At 42.5% G+C, this 18701-nt stretch overlaps 1 protein-coding gene across 1 annotated transcript in view; it reads right to left on the reverse strand.

The window, feature by feature from the left end:
* The window catches only part of fxn (frataxin), a 52931-nt gene extending 34678 nt beyond the window's left edge, over positions 1-18253 (reverse strand). The window contains exons 1-4 of the mRNA XM_084325054.1: positions 18120-18253; positions 16560-16655; positions 6131-6222; positions 5060-5180 (exon numbers count right to left, since the gene is read on the reverse strand). Coding sequence (XP_084181180.1) covers positions 5060-5180; positions 6131-6222; positions 16560-16655; positions 18120-18206 — 396 coding nt within the window. The 5' untranslated portion in view covers positions 18207-18253. The remainder of the gene's footprint in view (positions 1-5059; positions 5181-6130; positions 6223-16559; positions 16656-18119) is intronic.
* Between the last annotated feature and the right edge of the window lie 448 nt (positions 18254-18701).

The raw sequence follows: 18701 nt of genomic DNA on the forward strand, positions 1-18701 counted from the left end.
CACTACTATAACAGTTACCCTCAGAATTCAAAACACACACCAACTCGGTAGGTAAACTGTAAAATAGCGCTGTGCAAGCTAATTAGCCCTAGCCAGCCTTGTTTACTGAGTCCTACCTCCGCATCTCCTTCCGGGTCTCCTTCCGCTATCGGCCATCTCCTTCACTGATTGGTTGTTAGTGCGTGTGCTCATATCCAAGCTTGGAAAATCGATATATCGAAACTTTGCGACCACGTTTCATGTTTATTTCGAGGAAATAATTTATCGCGATAGTTATCGTTATCGTTTTATCGCCCAGCCCTACTCCATGATACTACTCACAATACTCCATGATACTACTCATAATACTCCATGATAATACTCACAGTACTCATAATAGTCACAGTACTCCATGATAATACTCACAATACTTGATAATAATACTCATAATACTCCATAATAGTCACAGTACTCCATGATAATACTAATAATATTCCATGATGATACTCATACTCCATGATAATACTCATAATACTTCATAATAATACTCATAATACTCAATAATAGTCACAGTACTCCATGATACTACTCACAATACTTTATGATAATACTCATAATACTCCATGATACTACTCATAATACCCCATAAGTCACAGTACTCCATGATGATACTCCATGATACTACTCATAATACTCCATAATAATACTCATAATACTCAATAATAGTCACAGTACTCCATGATAATACTCCTAATACTCCATGATACTACTCATAATACTCCATAATAATACTCATAATACTCCATGATAGTCACAGTACTCCATGATGATACTCCATGATGATACTCCTAATACTCCTGCATGAACCAGATAATTAATCTTCAACATCACCTGCATGTTAAGCTACATCAACAAGGAACCAGTGTGTGTCGACGGCCCTTCTGAGTTCATACAAAGAGCTGGGGGAATATATCAATATATAAAGTCTAACTGGGATATTATTGTATTATTCTAGTTTTTTTCTTTGGCTGAGCTGAGTAAATCAATGCTAGAAAGCCAACAGTAAATCATAATTCTCACAAAATGATTTCTGAAACGTTTTGAGAATGGCAGGTGGAAAATGACATTCATTTGATAATATATCACACACACACACAATAAAAAAGAAAAACACAGGGTAATATACAATGGAACTAAATGAATGACAGGATAATCAATCAAAACGGACAAAAAATCTATTAACTTCAAACTAAAGTGTTTTATGATCATCTAACAGGGAAGACTCAGGTTTTAAACTGTGCGAGTCAATATTTGTATCGTTATTACCTGCATTGATTTGACCCTTTTTGTTATTCTCTGCATTGCTTTTATTCTGTCTATTTTATGCTCATTTTATGTTGCATTAGAAGCCAGAGTTTCCCAGGAGAAACCAGAGAGGTTGTATTAGAAGCCAGAGTTTCCCCAGGAGAAACCAGAGAGGTTGTATTAGAAGCCAGAGTTTCCCCAGGAGAAACCAGAGAGAGGTTGTATCAGAAGCCAGAGTTTCCCCAGGAGAAACCAGAGAGAGGTTGCATTAGAAGCCAGAGTTTCCCCAGGAGAACCCAGAGAGGTTGTATTAGAAGCCAGAGTTTCCCAGGAGAACCCAGAGAGGTTGTATCAGAAGCCAGAGTTTCCCCAAGAGAAACCAGAGAGGTTGTATCAGAAGCCAGAGTTTCCCCAGGAGAAACCAGAGAGGTTGTATCAGAAGCCAGAGTTTCCCCAGGAGAAACCAGAGAGAGGTTGTATCAGAAGCCAGAGTTTCCCCAGGAGAAACCAGAGAGGTTGTATCAGAAGCCAGAGTTTCCCCAAGAGAAACCAGAGAGAGGTTGTATCAGAAGCCAGAGTTTCCCCAGGAGAAACCAGAGAGAGGTTGTATCAGAAGCCAGAGTTTCCCCAGGAGAAACCAGAGAGAGGTTGCAATTTCAGTGACAATGTTTTGATGCTGCAAAAGGAACACAAGGCTGTTCCATTGATATGTTGGTAAGCAGCGACCCCTGGTGGTGAGACAGGTTTACTACTGGTGATGATTCATTTGAGTGGAGTAGAGTTATTTAAATTGAATATTCCGCTTCTGTGAGCTGGTCTCTCTACAACATCAAAAGAAATCTAAACGTTCGTTTTTAGTGGTGAAATAAAGAAATAATTATTTTGTTACCGCAACTTCCTATAATAACTTGACCCGCTATAATCCATTATAATCACTTGACCTGCTATAATCCATTATAATAACTTGACTCGCTATAATCCATTATAATCACTTGACCTGCTATAATGATAATCCATTATAATAACTTGACCTGCTATAATCCATTATAATAACTTGACCTGCTATAATCCATTATAATAACTAGACCCGCTATAAATAAATAGATGGGGCTATCGTGGACAGGGTGAGCAGTTTTAAGTACCTGGGAGTCCGCATCATGGACAACACACACAGACACCGTGGTAAAAAAGGTGAAACAGCGCCTCTACCACCTGAGACAAGGAAGTTCAGAGTATCAGGGTCGATACTCCAGTCCTTCTATTCCGGGGCTGTAGAGAGCATCCTGACTGGAAACACCACTGCCTGGTTTGGAAACAGCACAACCCAGGACAGGAAGGCCCTACAGAGAGTGGTGCGCTCAGCAGAGCGTACTACAGGTATTGCACTACCACCCCTGCAGGACTTATACGGAGGTGCAAATCCAGAGCCTGCAGAATAATGAAGGACCCCCACCACCCCAACAACAGCCTGTTCAAGCTGCTGCGGTCAGGCAAACGCCTCTGTACACACGCAGCAAGAACAGAGAGACTCTTCCCCCAGGCCATCAGAACATTGAACACTGATCTCTCCACGTACAAGCACACATGAAAACACAACACAACATTCTGCACTCGCACACACACAAACACACAAGAAAAGGACACTTTAAAGTAAGGAAAATAACTTGTTGTGTTGTATAGTATAGTTAGTAACAGCAAGTATAGCATAGGGACATAGAAGAAAAACTGCACATTGTATAGGAATGTACATAGGATCCAGTGCCTTTAAGCGATTTATTAACATGTCTATTTACCATGTCTATTCTAGTTATGTTATTATTACTAGGGGTGTGTAACGGTACGTGTATTCGTCCCGCAAATTTACGGTACGGCCATCACAGTGCGGTACATCCAGCCATACGGTGAATACGTCTCAGATGACAAGCGGACAGAATAACAACAGCCGCGCACTGACATCTGCACTCGGCTCTCCCCTCCTCCTCTCCTGTTTACTACAGCCGATTTGTCCCTAAAACAAAACCATGATGAATTAATTAAATGTTTAACACAGCAGAGTCATTACAATTTTGCAGTTTTCTTTAGTTTTCTTGTTTGCCCAATAATGTTAACCGAAAGACACACACGCTCGCGCGAACACACACGTCAACCTTTTCCGGCAGACCGCGGAGTCTCACAGCTGATCGGAGAAAAAATAAAAGCACAACATACCACCAGATCATCTGAGCTCCTCTCCAGTTGCTGCTATTAAATCCAAAATATTGATAATCCTCTGCCATTGTTGTGTAACATGTCATCTGTTCTCTAGTATTCTTCAGTCTCGGCTTCACGTGAATAAGTGAAAGTGAAACTAAGTTGTTGTTAAAGGTGCAATAGGCAATTAATTTACTCGGATGCCTGAACACAGAATTACACCAGTATCACTGACTCCTACGGCAAGCCTATAGAATATTATTATATTTAATAATAATAATTATAAATATATAATAATAATTATAAATATTTTTTTTCCTGTTGTACCGAAATCGTACCGAACCGTGACCTCAATACCGAGGTACGTACCAAACCGTGGCCGTCTTAAATACATCAGAAATATGTTGTGTCTAGAGCTGTCTTAAATACATCAGAAATATGTTGTGTCTAGAGCTGTCTTAAATACATCAGAAATATGTTGTGTCTAGGGCTGTCTTAAATACATCAGAAATATGTTGTGTCTAGGGCTGTCTTAAATACATCAGAAATATGTTGTGTCTAGGGCTGTCTTAAATACATCAGAAATATGTTGTGTCTAGGGCTGTCTTAAATACATCAGAAATATGTTGTGTCTAGGGCTGTCTTAAATACATCAGAAATATGTTGTGTCTAGAGCTGTATTAAATACATCAGAAATATGTTGTGTCTAGGGCTGTCTTAAATACATCAGAAATATGTTGTGTCTAGAGCTGTCTTAAATACATCAGAAATATGTTGTGTCTAGGGCCGTCTTAAATACATCAGAAATATGTTGTGTCTAGGGCTGTCTTAAATACATCAGAAATATGTTGTGTCTAGGGCCGTCTTAAATACATCAGAAATATGTTGTGTCTAGAGCTGTCTTAAATACATCAGAAATATGTTGTGTCTAGAGCTGTCTTAAATACATCAGAAATATGTTGTGTCTAGGGCTGTCTTAAATACATCAGAAATATGTTGTGTCTAGAGCTGTCTTAAATACTTCCAAGCTTCGTTCCATGGCCATGGGATTCGAATGGGAAAATAACATTTGAATATATAAATTGCGTTTGTCTGTTTGTTATTTAAGATGAGGTCGGACTCGGCACTGACAGATTTGTGTTCATTGTGCTGCTTTTATAAAGCCTCAAATGACGGCTTACAATATTTCATGAAAGCAAAGTGTTTAGTTTGTCTAAGATTTAAAAAGGTTTCAACTTTACAGCACTGACAAAGTTGAACAAAGTCCCACAACATAATTTTTTTTTATCTCGAAGCTTCAAAACTAAAATCGCATCTCGGCCCCGAAGCTTCAAATGGCAAAAGAAAATTCGAAGGTCAGCCCTAGTTGTATCCATTTGTGAAAACAATCATTACGAACGGACGTTTTACGAATGAAAACTATGCTTACTGACGTTTTAGAAGGAGTCAAACATCTGACGAGCTGACGTTTAGCTCAAAAGCAATGCATTTAACGAGATGGCAGTAAATGCCTTCACTTCCAAATGAAAAGGGAGTGCAGAAGAGGGGAGGATCGGGAGCGTGGGAACGCTGGAGTCGTAGTTACCGAGAAGACAACATCATATTCCTCTCCGGTGAACGACTCGTCAGTCAGGTCCTCGAAGTAGTCAGCCAGCGCGTCCAGCGTCCGTTCAGCCAGCTTCTCATACGCAGCCTCCGACATCCCACTGTGGAGAGGAGATGTTCCACGTTTTACCTCACGGTACCACCCTGAACCCCCCTCGTCCTCACGGTACCACCCTGAACCCCCCTCGTCCTCACGGTACCACCCTGAACCCCCCAACATCCTCACGGTACCACCCTGAACCCCCCCAACATCCTCATGGTACGACCCTGAACCCCCCTCGTCCTCATGGTACAACCCTGAACTAGGGATGCACCGATCCGACTTTTTCAGTCCCGATACCGATACCGATACCTGGGTTTGGGTATCGGCCAATACCGATACCGATCCGATACTGGGATCATTCTTTTGTGCAAGGCAACATCAGGCTTGACTTAAAACATTACTTTCCTAACTTAGTGAAACTAAATGTAACAAATTAACACAGATATAAATGTACTGAATGGTTATTTCTTATTTTATTTATTATTAAAAAAATATATATTTTAAAAAAATATTTAAAATAATCCGATATATATATACTCTATATACTCTATATATATATCGGATTATTTTAAATATTAAAAAAAAAAAAAAAATTGGATACCCGATCCAGCTATTTTACTGATATCGGCGGCCGATACCGATACCAATATGGGATCGGTGCATCCCTACCCTGAACCCCCCTCGTCCTCATGGTACCACCCTGAACATATTATTACATGACTCTAGTATCGCGATAATATCATATCGTGGGGCCTCTGGCGATTCCCAGAAGAAGAAAAAAAATTATTCTTTAATAATACCTTAAATATGCACCTTTTACAGTGTTTTACAGGTGTTCGAACACCACAGGCTTGATCTACATGCAGACCACTATGCAACATGTTTAGTGTACGCACCGCACCATGGTTTTTGTGTACCGTTACGCCCCTAGCAGAGTACCAGTGAAAGGGTCCATGTGTGTGTGTGTGTGTGTGTGTGTGAAATGGACGCCCATATTAAAAACAGAACCTTCTCTGCGCTGGGGTTGGTTCCGTCAGCGATGGTGACGTCAGGTGTATCCGCCTCCGCTGTCCAACTCCGTCACCGCGGGTCTCAAGCCACTAACCAGAGGAACAGACACGTATGACACATAGGAGAACTAGTAGTAGCAGTGATGTCAAATATATATTCTATTGTTTCATTTCAAACTTTTATTTATTACTCGTGAAGGCACTGAGGTTTTCCCTCGTTTATGGCGACGAGGTACATACAGAAACAACCGTCGTAAATAACAACACAGGTGAAGAAAGAACGAGGACAAACAAAGAAATCAACTAAAACAGGTACAACCTGACAGTGGTTAGAAATCACGGTCCTAAACTCTGCAACAGAGGGGAGAATCTCAATGTTTAGGGGTCGTGTTCGAGGTCATTTCATGAGCTAGGGCAGGGGTCTGCATCTGCACCCTGCGGCTCTTTAGCCAATCAGCTGCGGCTCCCTGGGCCCTTTCTTTTTATCTCTTATTTTGGAGATCGATGTCATACTGTGACACTGAAATGAACAAATATTTCATCAACTAAAATATACAGTACATTAGTGTTGTCACGATACTGGAATTTCCAACTTCGATACGATACCTTGAAAAGTATCGATATTCGATACCATTTTCGATACCACAGGGAAAATATTTTAATCTTAAAATGTAAATTTCTTTATTAATTTTTTTTTTTTTTTAGCTTTTGTTGCTGGTTGATTCTCCTCACCTTCTCTCTGGTATTATAAGAGAAGAGAAATATAACACTTTTAAAACCCTTTGTTTTAGGGCTGGGCGATATGGCCTAAAAATGTAATCTCAGATAAAAAAAATGTAATCCGATTTACGATTTTAGTCGATTTTTTTCTCTTGAAAACTAGAAATCATTCAAATAACCTTTGTTTTTATTTGACACAAATATCAAACCAAGATGAATTTCCCTATTGGGATTGAAGTGCAAACCTAACTTTCACCAATCTTCACTTTAAAAAAATAAAATAAAATAAGTATATATATAAAATAAGTGTATATATATATATATATATATATATATATATATATAAAAGGTTACTCTTGATCAAACAAAGATGAATGTCCCTATTGGGATTAATAGTGCAATAACTTTCCTTTTCACCAAACTTCACTTAAAACAAATAAAAGGTGCCTCTTGATCATCAAACAAGAATGAATTTCTAACTTTCACCAAACATCACTTTTTGTCAAATAAAAGGTGACCCTCAGGGGGGGGGGGGTTTAAAAAAAATTGAAAATCGATAGTGCAGAAAGTATGGATATTGCGGGAAATTAGTATTGAAACTGTTTTAAATATTCAGAATCGAAAGTATCGAAAGATCGATATTTTTGACAACAGTACAGTACGTCACACCCCGCACCACTCCCTGCAAGTGGCTAATCTTGAGTTTTCCGACCCCCCCAGTAAGCCAACCATGGATAAATCCAAAAAAAGGAAAGCCTGAGGAAAATAGAGGGTTTAATTCAGAGTGGACAGATTAATTTGCTTTCACGACTAACGATGCAGGCTTACCTGTATGCCTGATATGTGGTGAGAAATTTGCGAACAACAAAAATTTTGTATCCACTTTTTCTCCCATTTTTCTATTTTTCTCCCATCCCAATTTCGTATCGTCCAATTCAACCCTCCCCTGTCTCGAACGCTGTTTCTTGCCTCCCACAAGCCGGCTGCAATGTGGACTAAGTCATACATAGCAGGAGTCCCCTACGATACTCGAGGTAGCAGCCGTCGCATCTTTTCACCTGCGCAGCGCGATCTTTCAGTGTCAGGGGTCTGCGCTTTGGAGGGACGCCGCCCCCATCGCATCTTGATTCTACTGCGCAGGCGCACCAACCGACCTGTAGGAGTCGCTGTCCACAACGTCCGATCCCCACCCATTTACTTTTTATTTTATAGATTATAGATTTTCCACAAATAAGGGAAGGACTCAAATAGAGCTGCATGGTTCAGGGTTTTATTTCAAAGTAGGGCTACAGATGCCAGTGTTTCGTCTCCTCTTCATAAGAGTTTGAGGTTTTCCTTTGTTATAACAGGTAGAAACAGCAATAAAAAGTCAACATTTTTCTTTTTGTTGCTTTATAATTCCATGAATGCAACAAATTGTGTGCTATAAGTATAAAGTATAATACATCTCAAATTACTTTGGGTATGCAATTGTCAGGTGTTTTATGCTAAATGTGGGGTATGCTTTAGTTGCGGATTGTGACGGATACGTCTGTGCACCGCACCGGCTAACCGTATTGTTTGTACACGTTTACATTCATGATACACATACACAATTTCTATTTCACATAATGACACACGACACATAAGACTTGCGTACTGATATCATATCCATTCTTTATTATTTGACTTACATGGTTAAGTGCATGCATGTTGTTCATTGTTTGTTTTCTCCAACTCTGCAGCCAGCCATCCCCATTCTGGGCAAAATCGGTCCTAAATGGCCGGATGGGGGGGGGGTGGACCAAACCATGTTGCGGGAGATGCCGGGGGGAGTTTATTGTATTGTAATTTAGTTTCCTTATATGTATTTCCTTATTAATTAAGATTATTAGTTGTGCAGTTTGGTAGTTGTGTTGTGTGTTGTGTGTTTATTGTTTGTTAGATTCATTAGAAGTGTAAGATATTATTTAGTAAAATATTAATTATCAATTAGCCCACTTAGATTAGATGTATCTGGCCAGGGCCTATATATAGTTTTGAGTTCTTAGTTGTCATTGTCTTCCGTTCTGTTCAGGTCTGGTTTTGTCCTGCTGTATTATTTGGACCATTTATGTTATATTTAAATTATGTTTTTGAAATGGGTAAAATAAAACCCTTATTTTTTGGCAAAACCACTGTGTCCTCCTTGTCTGGCTGCTTGGTCCCTTACAGGGATAATAGCTATATAACATTTTATACACTGTGTTATCTTCATTTTAAGGGTAAATTGGTTTTGCGGCTCCAGAGGAATTTTATTTTGTGGGGGGGGGGCTCTTTTGATAGTAAAGGTTGCTGAGCTAGGGGCATCAAAAATAATTCTGATTTGCCAAGTTCCCAGCAAAACTTGGGGGACCTTAAGTAACTAGCCGGTCACTAGTTACTACAATTCCATCCCAACAATTGATGTAAGGAAGTAGCTTACCAATAAGATAAGATAAGATATTCCTTTATTGATCCCCTTGGGCCTCAAAATAAACAAAAAAAATAGAGAGCTAGAGACCAACCTCATCATGAAGTAATGAAACTGAGGGCAGAGTGATACAGTAGACCGAGTCCAGGGGTTGGTCAACCTTCTGTAGTGTGGTAGTGAAAGGTTAACCTTCTGTAGTGTGGTTGTGAAAGGGTTAACCTTCTGTAGTGTGGTAGTGAAAGGTTAACCTTCTGTAGTGTGGTAGTGAAAGGTTAACCTTCTGTAGTGTGGTAGTGAAAGGTTAACCTTCTGTAGTGTGGTAGTGAAAGGTCAACCTTCTGTAGTGTGGTAGTGAAAGGTCAACCTTCTGTAGTGTGGTAGTGAAAGGTCAACCTTCTGTAGTGTGGTAGTGAAAGGTTAACCGTCTGTAGTGTGGTAGTGAAAGGTTAACCTTCTGTAGTGTGGTAGTGAAAGGTTAACCTTCTGTAGTGTGGTAGTGAAAGGTTAGTGTTGTGAAGGATCAGATTAAACCGAATATATATATTATTTATTTATGGATATATATTTAATAGTATTTGTATATCGTTTGATATCCCTTGTATATTCTTTGTACATATACACTGAATATCCCTTTAGTCTACTACAGCCCATAATAGTTCATTCTCTCATTGGACAAGAACCTGGCGCCAGCAGACAAGCCCCTTGAGTCAAGTTCAATAGTGCCGACGAACATGTCCCAACTAGCCCCGGTTCCGCGTAGGAATACGGCTACCGAAATACGAATGGTACTATTTGTTCACCGTGCATATAAATATGGCGCAAGTAAAGTAGAACTTTCTTTTAGTCCATTAGTCCTTTACCCTCCAACCTAGTAACAGACGTGAAGCCTCACCCACGACCCACGTGTGGTGCAGTATGGCCTATTTGGCCCCAGAATAGGCATTGAGACCTCGTGTAAATTCATAGCTGAATTGTCATAGTTTGACACTGTACCGTCGAGTGGGACGTATTTCTATTAAGTTAATAATAGTCTATTATGTACGGTGCATCGTGCGGTATCGAGTTCTAAAGTGAGTAGCACCCCCATCGCCTCCTCGTGTTATCTAGAAGCTTAACCAGGCTGGGCAGACCACGTGTGGTGCTTGCATCCGAGGAGTTCTAGACGAGGACCGAGGGGGACTTGCACATTGGATTACCTACCCGGACGACTGCTGAGCCTATACGGCATGGAATATCTATTTGCTTTGGGTGCTTTGATTTGTGGAGCGGATAACAGCCAACGCCGGTGAGTGTTGGAATTACCCCCGAGAGGAGCCCAGGTGAGACGGCGCTCAACCCAGACCGAGGCCGCCTCGCTTCTCCTTCGTTGTGGACCTACAGCCTACAGCTACCGTCTACAAGAGGGCCCAAGTGTATTCATCTGTGGATCAAGATCCTGCGGGCACTGTGTTCTGTACCTGAATTCTCCCCAGGAATCGTTGGCCAGATGGGATGCAGCTGACGGCTCTCCAAACCCCCCCCCCCTACTGACTTACAACCAGCAGGACCCCTTTAGTATCCCGCTATAATCCTTAAGTACCATCGCTATAGTTCCCTAAAGAACCAGGTTGTATACTTGCTTCCTGCGTAACCAGAGATTGGACATTCAGTGTTGATTTGCCTACGAATACTCATTTGCCTTACAAGTGCATTCAAATCATAAATGTAATTAAGTGAATGTTGTATATCAAGTTCAAGTTCAAGTTCTTTAATAGTTGTCATACAGAAGTACAGAATACTTTCATACAAAATGCTTCTTACTGTTACGCTCCAGAGACTGTGCTAGACAAGATAGTATCAAATAACATAATAACATAATATAGCATGAATTTAGAAGAAGAAAATGAGGTCACAGTGTTCGGTATAGACATATGTACAATGTTCTGAGTTACCATATAATATACAATACACAATACTATGCAGTGTACTAATGTACAGTACTATCTAGTGCAAAGCAGAAATGGGATGAGGTACAATTTTAGGTACAATTTACAGTAAGGTGTACGAGTTGTAGTGCAATCCTTCATCCATAAATATAAAGTGTGGGGAGTGGGTGCTACAGTGTGTTTGTTTAAAGTGGGTGTGTGCTATAAGTGTGTGGAGTGGGTGCTACAGTGTGTTTGTTTAAAGTGAGTGTGTGGATGTGTGTGCTATGTGCGTTTGGTGGTTGTTGTTGTGTAGTGTTCATTCATTGTTCGTTTAGCAGCCTGATGGCCTGGGGATAGAAGCTTCTTCTGAGTCTTTCTGTGCTCGCCTTGAGACTCCTGTATCGCTTGCCTGACCGCAGCAGTTCAAAGAGGCAGTTGTTCGGGTGACTGGAGTCTTTAATGATTCTCTTAGCCTTGCCCTTGCAACGCTTGTAGTAAATGTTCTGGAGGGTGGGGAGCCCCCCTCCAATTGTGCGTTCGGCTGAACGTGTCACTCTTTGTAGTCTGCTTTGGTCTTGTGCAGTGCTATTCCCAAACCAGGAGGTGATGTTGCCGGTCAAGATGCTCTCTATTGTACATGAGTAGAAGTTCTTAAGGATCTTCTGGCTGACTTGGAACTTCCTTAGGCGCCTGAGGAAGTAGAGGCGTTGTCGTGCCTTCTTCACAACACTGTTAATGTGTGTGGTCCATGTCAAGTCCTCGGATATGTAGGCTCCGAGGTACTTAAAGCTGTTGACTCTCTCAACCGGTGCCCCGTCGATGCTGAGGGGGCTGTAGTCCTTGACCCCCGACCTCCTGAAGTCCACAATCATCTCCTTTGTTTTGCTGACGTTCAGGGAGAGGCTGTTTTCCTGGCACCATCCCGCCAGGACCTTGACCTCTTCCAGGTAGGCCCTCTCGTCGTTGGCAGAGATCAGGCCCACCACCACTGTGTCGTCAGCAAATTTGACGATTGTATTGCTACTCCGCTGAGCCACACAGTCGTGTGTGTACAGGGAGTAGAGGAGGGGACTCAGAACACAGCCCTGGGGGGCCCCTATGTTGAGGGTGATGGATGAGGAGGTGCAGTTGCCTGCTCTCACCACCTGGGGTCTGCCAGTCAGGAAGTCCAAGACCCACTGGCAGAGGTCATAGCCCAAGCCCAGGTCCCTGAGCTTGGCTATGAGTATGGAGGGGACTATGGTATTGAATGCCGAGCTGTAGTCGATGAATAGCATTCTCACATAGTTCCCCTGCCTCTTGTCCAGGTGTGATGCTGCTGTGTGCAGCACATGGGATATGGCGTCCTCCGTGGACCTGTTGGGGCGGTATGCAAATTGCAGGGGGTCCATGTTGATGGGGAGGGAGGAGCAGATGTAGCCCTTTACTAGCTTCTCGAAGCACTTCATGGCTATGGAGGTGAGAGCTACAGGGCGGTAGTCGTTGAGGCAAGCAGGCTTGGATTTTTTGGGTACAGGGATAATAGTGGACTTCTTCAGGCAGGTGGGGATGACAGCCTGTTCTAAGGACAGGTTAAATATGTCAGTGAATACTGGGGCCAGTTGGTCGGCACAGACTTTTAGGACGCGGCCGGGGATGCCGTCTGGACCTGCTGCCTTCCTGATATTCACTTTTTTAAAGGTCCGCCTCACCTCATGCTCTGTTACCCTGAACACTGCGCCTCCATCAGCAGCCGACCCCCCCCCCCCATTGCCGAGGCTTGTGAGCTGGTGTTGTTATTACCAGCATCAAACCTTGCATAGAAGGTATTGAGGTCATTTGCTAAGGAGATGTCACTGTTCAGTTTGAGGGAGGCGCCTTTGTAGTCTGTCATCGTTTTGAGCCCCTGCCACATAGCTCTAGAGTCAGCTTGTTCAAACTGGAGTTCAATTTTATCCCTGTAGCGTCGTTTGGCCTCTGACACTGTCCTCCTTACGTTGTATCGCGCCACCTTGTGGTCATTCATGTTGCCTGCCTCTAGGCCGTCGTTGTATGCTTTGGTGCGCTCTCTCAGAGCTTCACGGACGGATTTGTCTACCCAGGGTTTTTGATTTGGGTAAACTTCCATTTTGGTAGTGGGGATTGTTTCTTTCACCCTAGTACAAACATAGTCCAGCACTGTCTCCGTGTAGGCATTAATGTTATCTGTGTCGCGGAACACAATCCAGTCTGTGTGGTGAAACACTGACCGGATCGTCTCCTCTGACGTCACATCCCATTTCTGCACCTCTCGCGAGACTACGGGAGTACTTTTAATTCTCTGTCTGTACTTTGGTGAAAGAAAAATGGATGCGTGATCTGACTTACCAAAGCCACTATCAGAATGAGCCTTGTAGCCACCTTTAAATTGCGTGTAACAGTGATCTAGGATGTTACCGCCTCTGGTGTTGCAAGTCACATGCTGATAGAAGTCAGGCAATACCTTTCTCAGATTGGCGCTATTGAAATCTCCCAGAACTAAAATGGCGGCGTTAACATTCGCCACTTGGATTCTATTTACCTCGTTGTGTAGTCTGGAGAGCGCAACCTTGTTGCTGGCTTGCGGTGGAATATACACTCCGACCAGGACGATCGCCGTTAACTCCCTCGGGAGGAAGAAAGGACGACACTTGATGGTTATATATTCCAGTTCTGGGGAGCAGTGGTTGGATAATTCCTTCACGTTAGTTGGGTCGCTCCAATTTTTGTTAAACATGAAGGCAATACCTCCTCCACGTTGTTTACCGGACTCTGATGATGTCCGATCCTTGCGATGGATAAAGAAGTGATCAGCCGGTTGAATTGCGTGGTCTGGGACGTCCGGCGTCAACCACGTCTCGGTGAAGCAGAGGACGTTGCAGTCCCTAACGTCTCTTTGATATTGAATCCTTGCTCGGATGTCATCCAGTTTATTGTCAATTGATTGTACATTGGCTAGCAATATACTGGGCAGTGGTGTACGGTGGCGTCTGGATCTCAGCCTGTTACGGATCCCAGCCCTCTTCCCTCGCCGTCTGGTTCCTCTGTTCCTGGGGTCTAGGAACAAAGGATCTGGTCCTGATCTCCGGAGAATTTCTTCAGGCCATTGATGCGGTTCGGAAAGCTGATCCAGTGAGTAATCCAGTTGATAAGTTTCCCGTAATCCAATGTCTATGAGTGACTGACGGTCATATACATTAAATGCACCAACAGTTGGTACGAACAAAACTCTAAAAACTATAAATATTAATATATTAAACCTTCGACTGTTATATTTGTGTGGACCTGATTTCATATGTGGGAAAGTGTTCATCATACTTAGATATCGTGTACTGTATGGCCAGAAGTTAAAGTACATCAAGCGGTAGTGGTTTAATGATACCATACTTATCAATACAGTCAGGGAATTGTACCCCTCAGTTACAGTTAGTGTGGTAGTGAAAGGTTAACCTTCTGTATTGTGGTAGTGAAAGGTTAACCTTCTGTAGTGTGGTAGTGAAAGGTTAACCTTCTGTAGTGTGGTAGTGAAAGGTTAACCTTCTGTAGTGTGGTAGTGAAAGGTTAACCTTCTGTAGTGTGGTAGTGAAAGGTTAACCTTCTGTAGTGTGGTAGTGAAAGGGTTAACCGTATGTAGTGTGGTAGTGAAAGGTTAACCTTCTGTAGTGTGGTAGTGAAAGGGTTAACCGTCTGTAGTGTGGTAGTGAAAGGGTTAACCGTCTGTAGTGTGGTAGTGAAAGGTTAACCTTCTGTAGTGTGGTAGTGAAAGGGTTAACCGTCTGTAGTGTGGTAGTGAAAGGGTTAACCGTCTGTAGTGTGGTAGTGAAAGGGTTAACCTTCTGTAGTGTGGTAGTGAAAGGGTTAACCGTCTGTAGCGTGGTAGTGAAAGGTTAACCTTCTGTAGTGTGGTAGTGAAAGGGTTAACCGTCTGTAGTGTGGTAGTGAAAGGGTTAACCGTCTGTAGTGTGGTAGTGAAAGGTTAACCTTCTGTAGTGTGGTAGTGAAAGGGTTAACCGTCTGTAGTGTGGTAGTGAAAGGGTTAACCGTCTGTAGTGTGGTAGTGAAAGGGTTAACCTTCTGTAGTGTGGTAGTGAAAGGGTTAACCGTCTGTAGCGTGGTAGTGAAAGGTTAACCTTCTGTAGTGTGGTAGTGAAAGGGTTAACCGTCTGTAGTGTGGTAGTGAAAGGGTTAACCGTCTGTAGCGTGGTAGTGAAAGGTTAACCTTCTGTAGTGTGGTAGTGAAAGGGTTAACCGTCTGTAGTGTGGTAGTGAAAGGGTTAACATCACCATAGTCCAAAACCGATAAGAACACACTTCTATATCAACACTGAAGAGCATCTTCTGTATGACTGCCGATGTCACCTGCTCACTCACACAGCAACTCACTTCCTGTTAGCTGGTCTGCCCCCTAGTGGCAGTTCACAAGAAATGCACTGTGTGTAAAGTGCTTCCAATCTAGTAAACTGTGGGCTAGATCCACAAAGAATGGATTGCACGGTGCTAGTTGCACCCTACTTACAATTCATTATTAATTAAATTGGATTGATTGAAATGTTTATTAAGATTGTAGAATGGGTACAATACAGTACGGCTCAATACACACAATTGTTAAGGGGATGCAGACCAGAGAAAGACTTTCGTCTTGTTTACATCAGGGTCCTCCATTTTCAATTCATACTGAATTTTAAGTAGGGTGCAACTAGCACCGTGCAATCCATTCTTTGTGGATCTAGCCCTGTGTGTCCTTAGGTTTCATTTATCGCATGGGTTCGATGAGCAAAACCGAGTGAATATATCAGCATCGGCCAATGATAGTGATTTATTTTTGTATTTAAGTATTAAAGTGTTAAAAGTATTTAAATTATCATGTTTCATGACATCATTGTCATGGATTGGATGATGTCTTGTGTCGTCTGCAGTTGTGTAGGCCTATGTCTTGTTGTGCATAACGGTGTCTTGTCTGATAATGCTTATGTCTTGTTGTGCATAACGGTGTCCGTGTTCTTTAAAACCTGGTCCAGGCAGGGACAACAGTTGAAAATGAGCAATTTGGCTACCATTGGCACATTTACAGCAATGTTGATTAATTTGCACTGTCCCTGTAAAAAAATTTAAACAGAAATAAAAAAAAGAAATAAAACAAACAAACACAAATGTAAATTGTGCATCCCTAGGTTGAATCTAGGTTGGTTGACTGCAAGTTTTTCTCTCCACCGAGGTGAATTGTCGGATAAGACTTTGCTTTCTTCACATGAACCGTTCTGTGAAAGACTGACAAGCGAACAACAGCTACAGTTAAGACAGGAGGCCACCAGACTTACCCTGGAGGACAGCTGCTCAGAGCTACAGTTAAGACAGGAGGCCACCAGACTTACCCTGGAAGACAGCTGCTCAGAGCTACAGTAGATCCTGGGTTTCAGTGTGGATCTTGATGAAGAGATGTTCCTCGGCCAGTGGGGGAGGTCGTTGTGCTAAAAAAATGAAAGCCAGTGTGAGTTAACTCAAAGCCCAAAGTGTTTCCATCTCAACTTTACTCATTTCACGTCGTGGAATTTTAGTTTGATCAGTTGTAGAGAGACCCCATCTGGGGAGATATTAGTTGGTGGATAATTATGGTTTGATTGATTGAATGAAAACTTTATTAACAGATTGCAGAATGGGTACACTACAGCACGGCTCAAGACCAGAGAAAGACGTTGATTGATTGATTGATTGATTGATTGATTGATTGATTGAAAACTTTATTAACAGATTGCAGAATGGGTACAATACAGTACAGCTCAATACACACAATTGTTAAGGGGATGCAGACCAGAGAAAGACTTTCGTCTTGTTTACATCAGGGTCCCCCATTTTCAATTCATCAGGACATATATGACATACATGACATACAGATAGTCAGTACTGCTACATCTATACATTTATGACATACCAGATTTGCAAATACAGTACTGTTTGTGATACAGAAGGAGTCAGGAAAAGGGAGTATATACATTTGACGTAGAAACTGTACATTGGAGGAGGTTGGGTGGGGGGGGTTGGGTACATTGGGATATTGACAACCATACTGGGTAATCTACATTGGAGGTGGTTGGGGGGGGAGGGGGGGGGGGCACACTGTATAAACAAGTAAAACTGTACATTGAGGGGGGGGAGACACTGTACAAACAAACAAAATTGTACATTGGACTATTGACAAAACCATACTAGGTAAATGACTGTACATTGGAGGGGGTTGGGTTAGGATATTTACAGGGGCCAGTGTTGAATTGCAGTCTCCCGTAGGTGTCCCTTGAGAGAGGTTTTGAAAGTGGGTAGTGATCCACATTCCTTTACAGCTTTGGGTAGGGCGTTCCACATTGATGTGGCATAATTGCGAAACGTGTTTAGTCCCTTATTTGAGCCGAATCTGGGTTTAACATGATTTGTGGAGCTCCCTCTGGTGTTGTGATCGTGGTATTCACTGACCTTTGGGAAGTATTTTGACATGTACATGGGTACCTTGGTCGTGTAGTGTATCTTGTCGTTCGTCTTGTTTACATCAGGGTCCCCCATTTTCAATTCATCAGGACATATATGACACACATGACATACAGATAGACAGTACTGCTACATCTATACATTTATGACACACCTGATTTGCAAACACAGTACTGTTTGTGATACAAAAAGAGTCCAGAAAAGAGAGCAGTAATGCTACATCTATACATTTATGACAACCTATGTTCAAGCAATTGATTATTCCTCATTTTGCCGAGGAACCCCATCATGAAGGGCCCCACTTCTGAAAGCACATGAGCCATAATAACAATAACAATAGCAATGTCAATAACCCACTGTGACGTGTCTGCTCCTGTTTAACCTCGGGTTAGCTCACTTAGCCACGACGATGAATGGGTTTCTGACGAATAAACGAATGGCGTTAACAACATTACCTGGCTAGAGACACACATCATGTTGTGCGGCGTGCGGAGACGTTGATAAACACAATAAACACATGACGGTCTTATTGCTCTCAGCATGTCTGCGTCCTGACACTGGGTTAGCCTGCTCGCCGTGTCAGCCTGGAGCTCACCGCCGCCCCCTGGTGGACCGGAGGTACATCCTGCTCACAGTGTCAGCCTGAGATGCTTCCAGCTGCAGCCGTTCAGACCAGCGCTTACAAGCCCCGCACATACAAGCCCCGCACATAGCAACCCCTCGCTTCCATTGGCTGATTTTGGTGACGTGATTTGGGTCCCACCCAATGGCTGAGGTTCTGCAGACGCCTCTCTGATTGGTTGGGCTCCATTTCTGCAGCCCCCTCTTTGATTGGTTGAGCGAAGCCCCTCTCTGATTGGTTTAGCTCGCCATGCGGTAAAATGCGGATGTAATGTTATCATCTCAAGAAGATACAAATAAATATACTATCAGATTCGCGTTTATAACGTTATTTCGCGTGACTTCGCGGTTTATTCATAACGTTATGCACATTTCACAACACAGCCAGCTGTCAGAAACTGTACATTGTAACGTTA

This window comes from Notolepis coatsorum, assembly GCF_963971535.1.
Source record: "Notolepis coatsorum genome assembly, chromosome: 1".
Lineage (NCBI taxonomy): Eukaryota > Metazoa > Chordata > Actinopteri > Aulopiformes > Paralepididae > Notolepis > Notolepis coatsorum.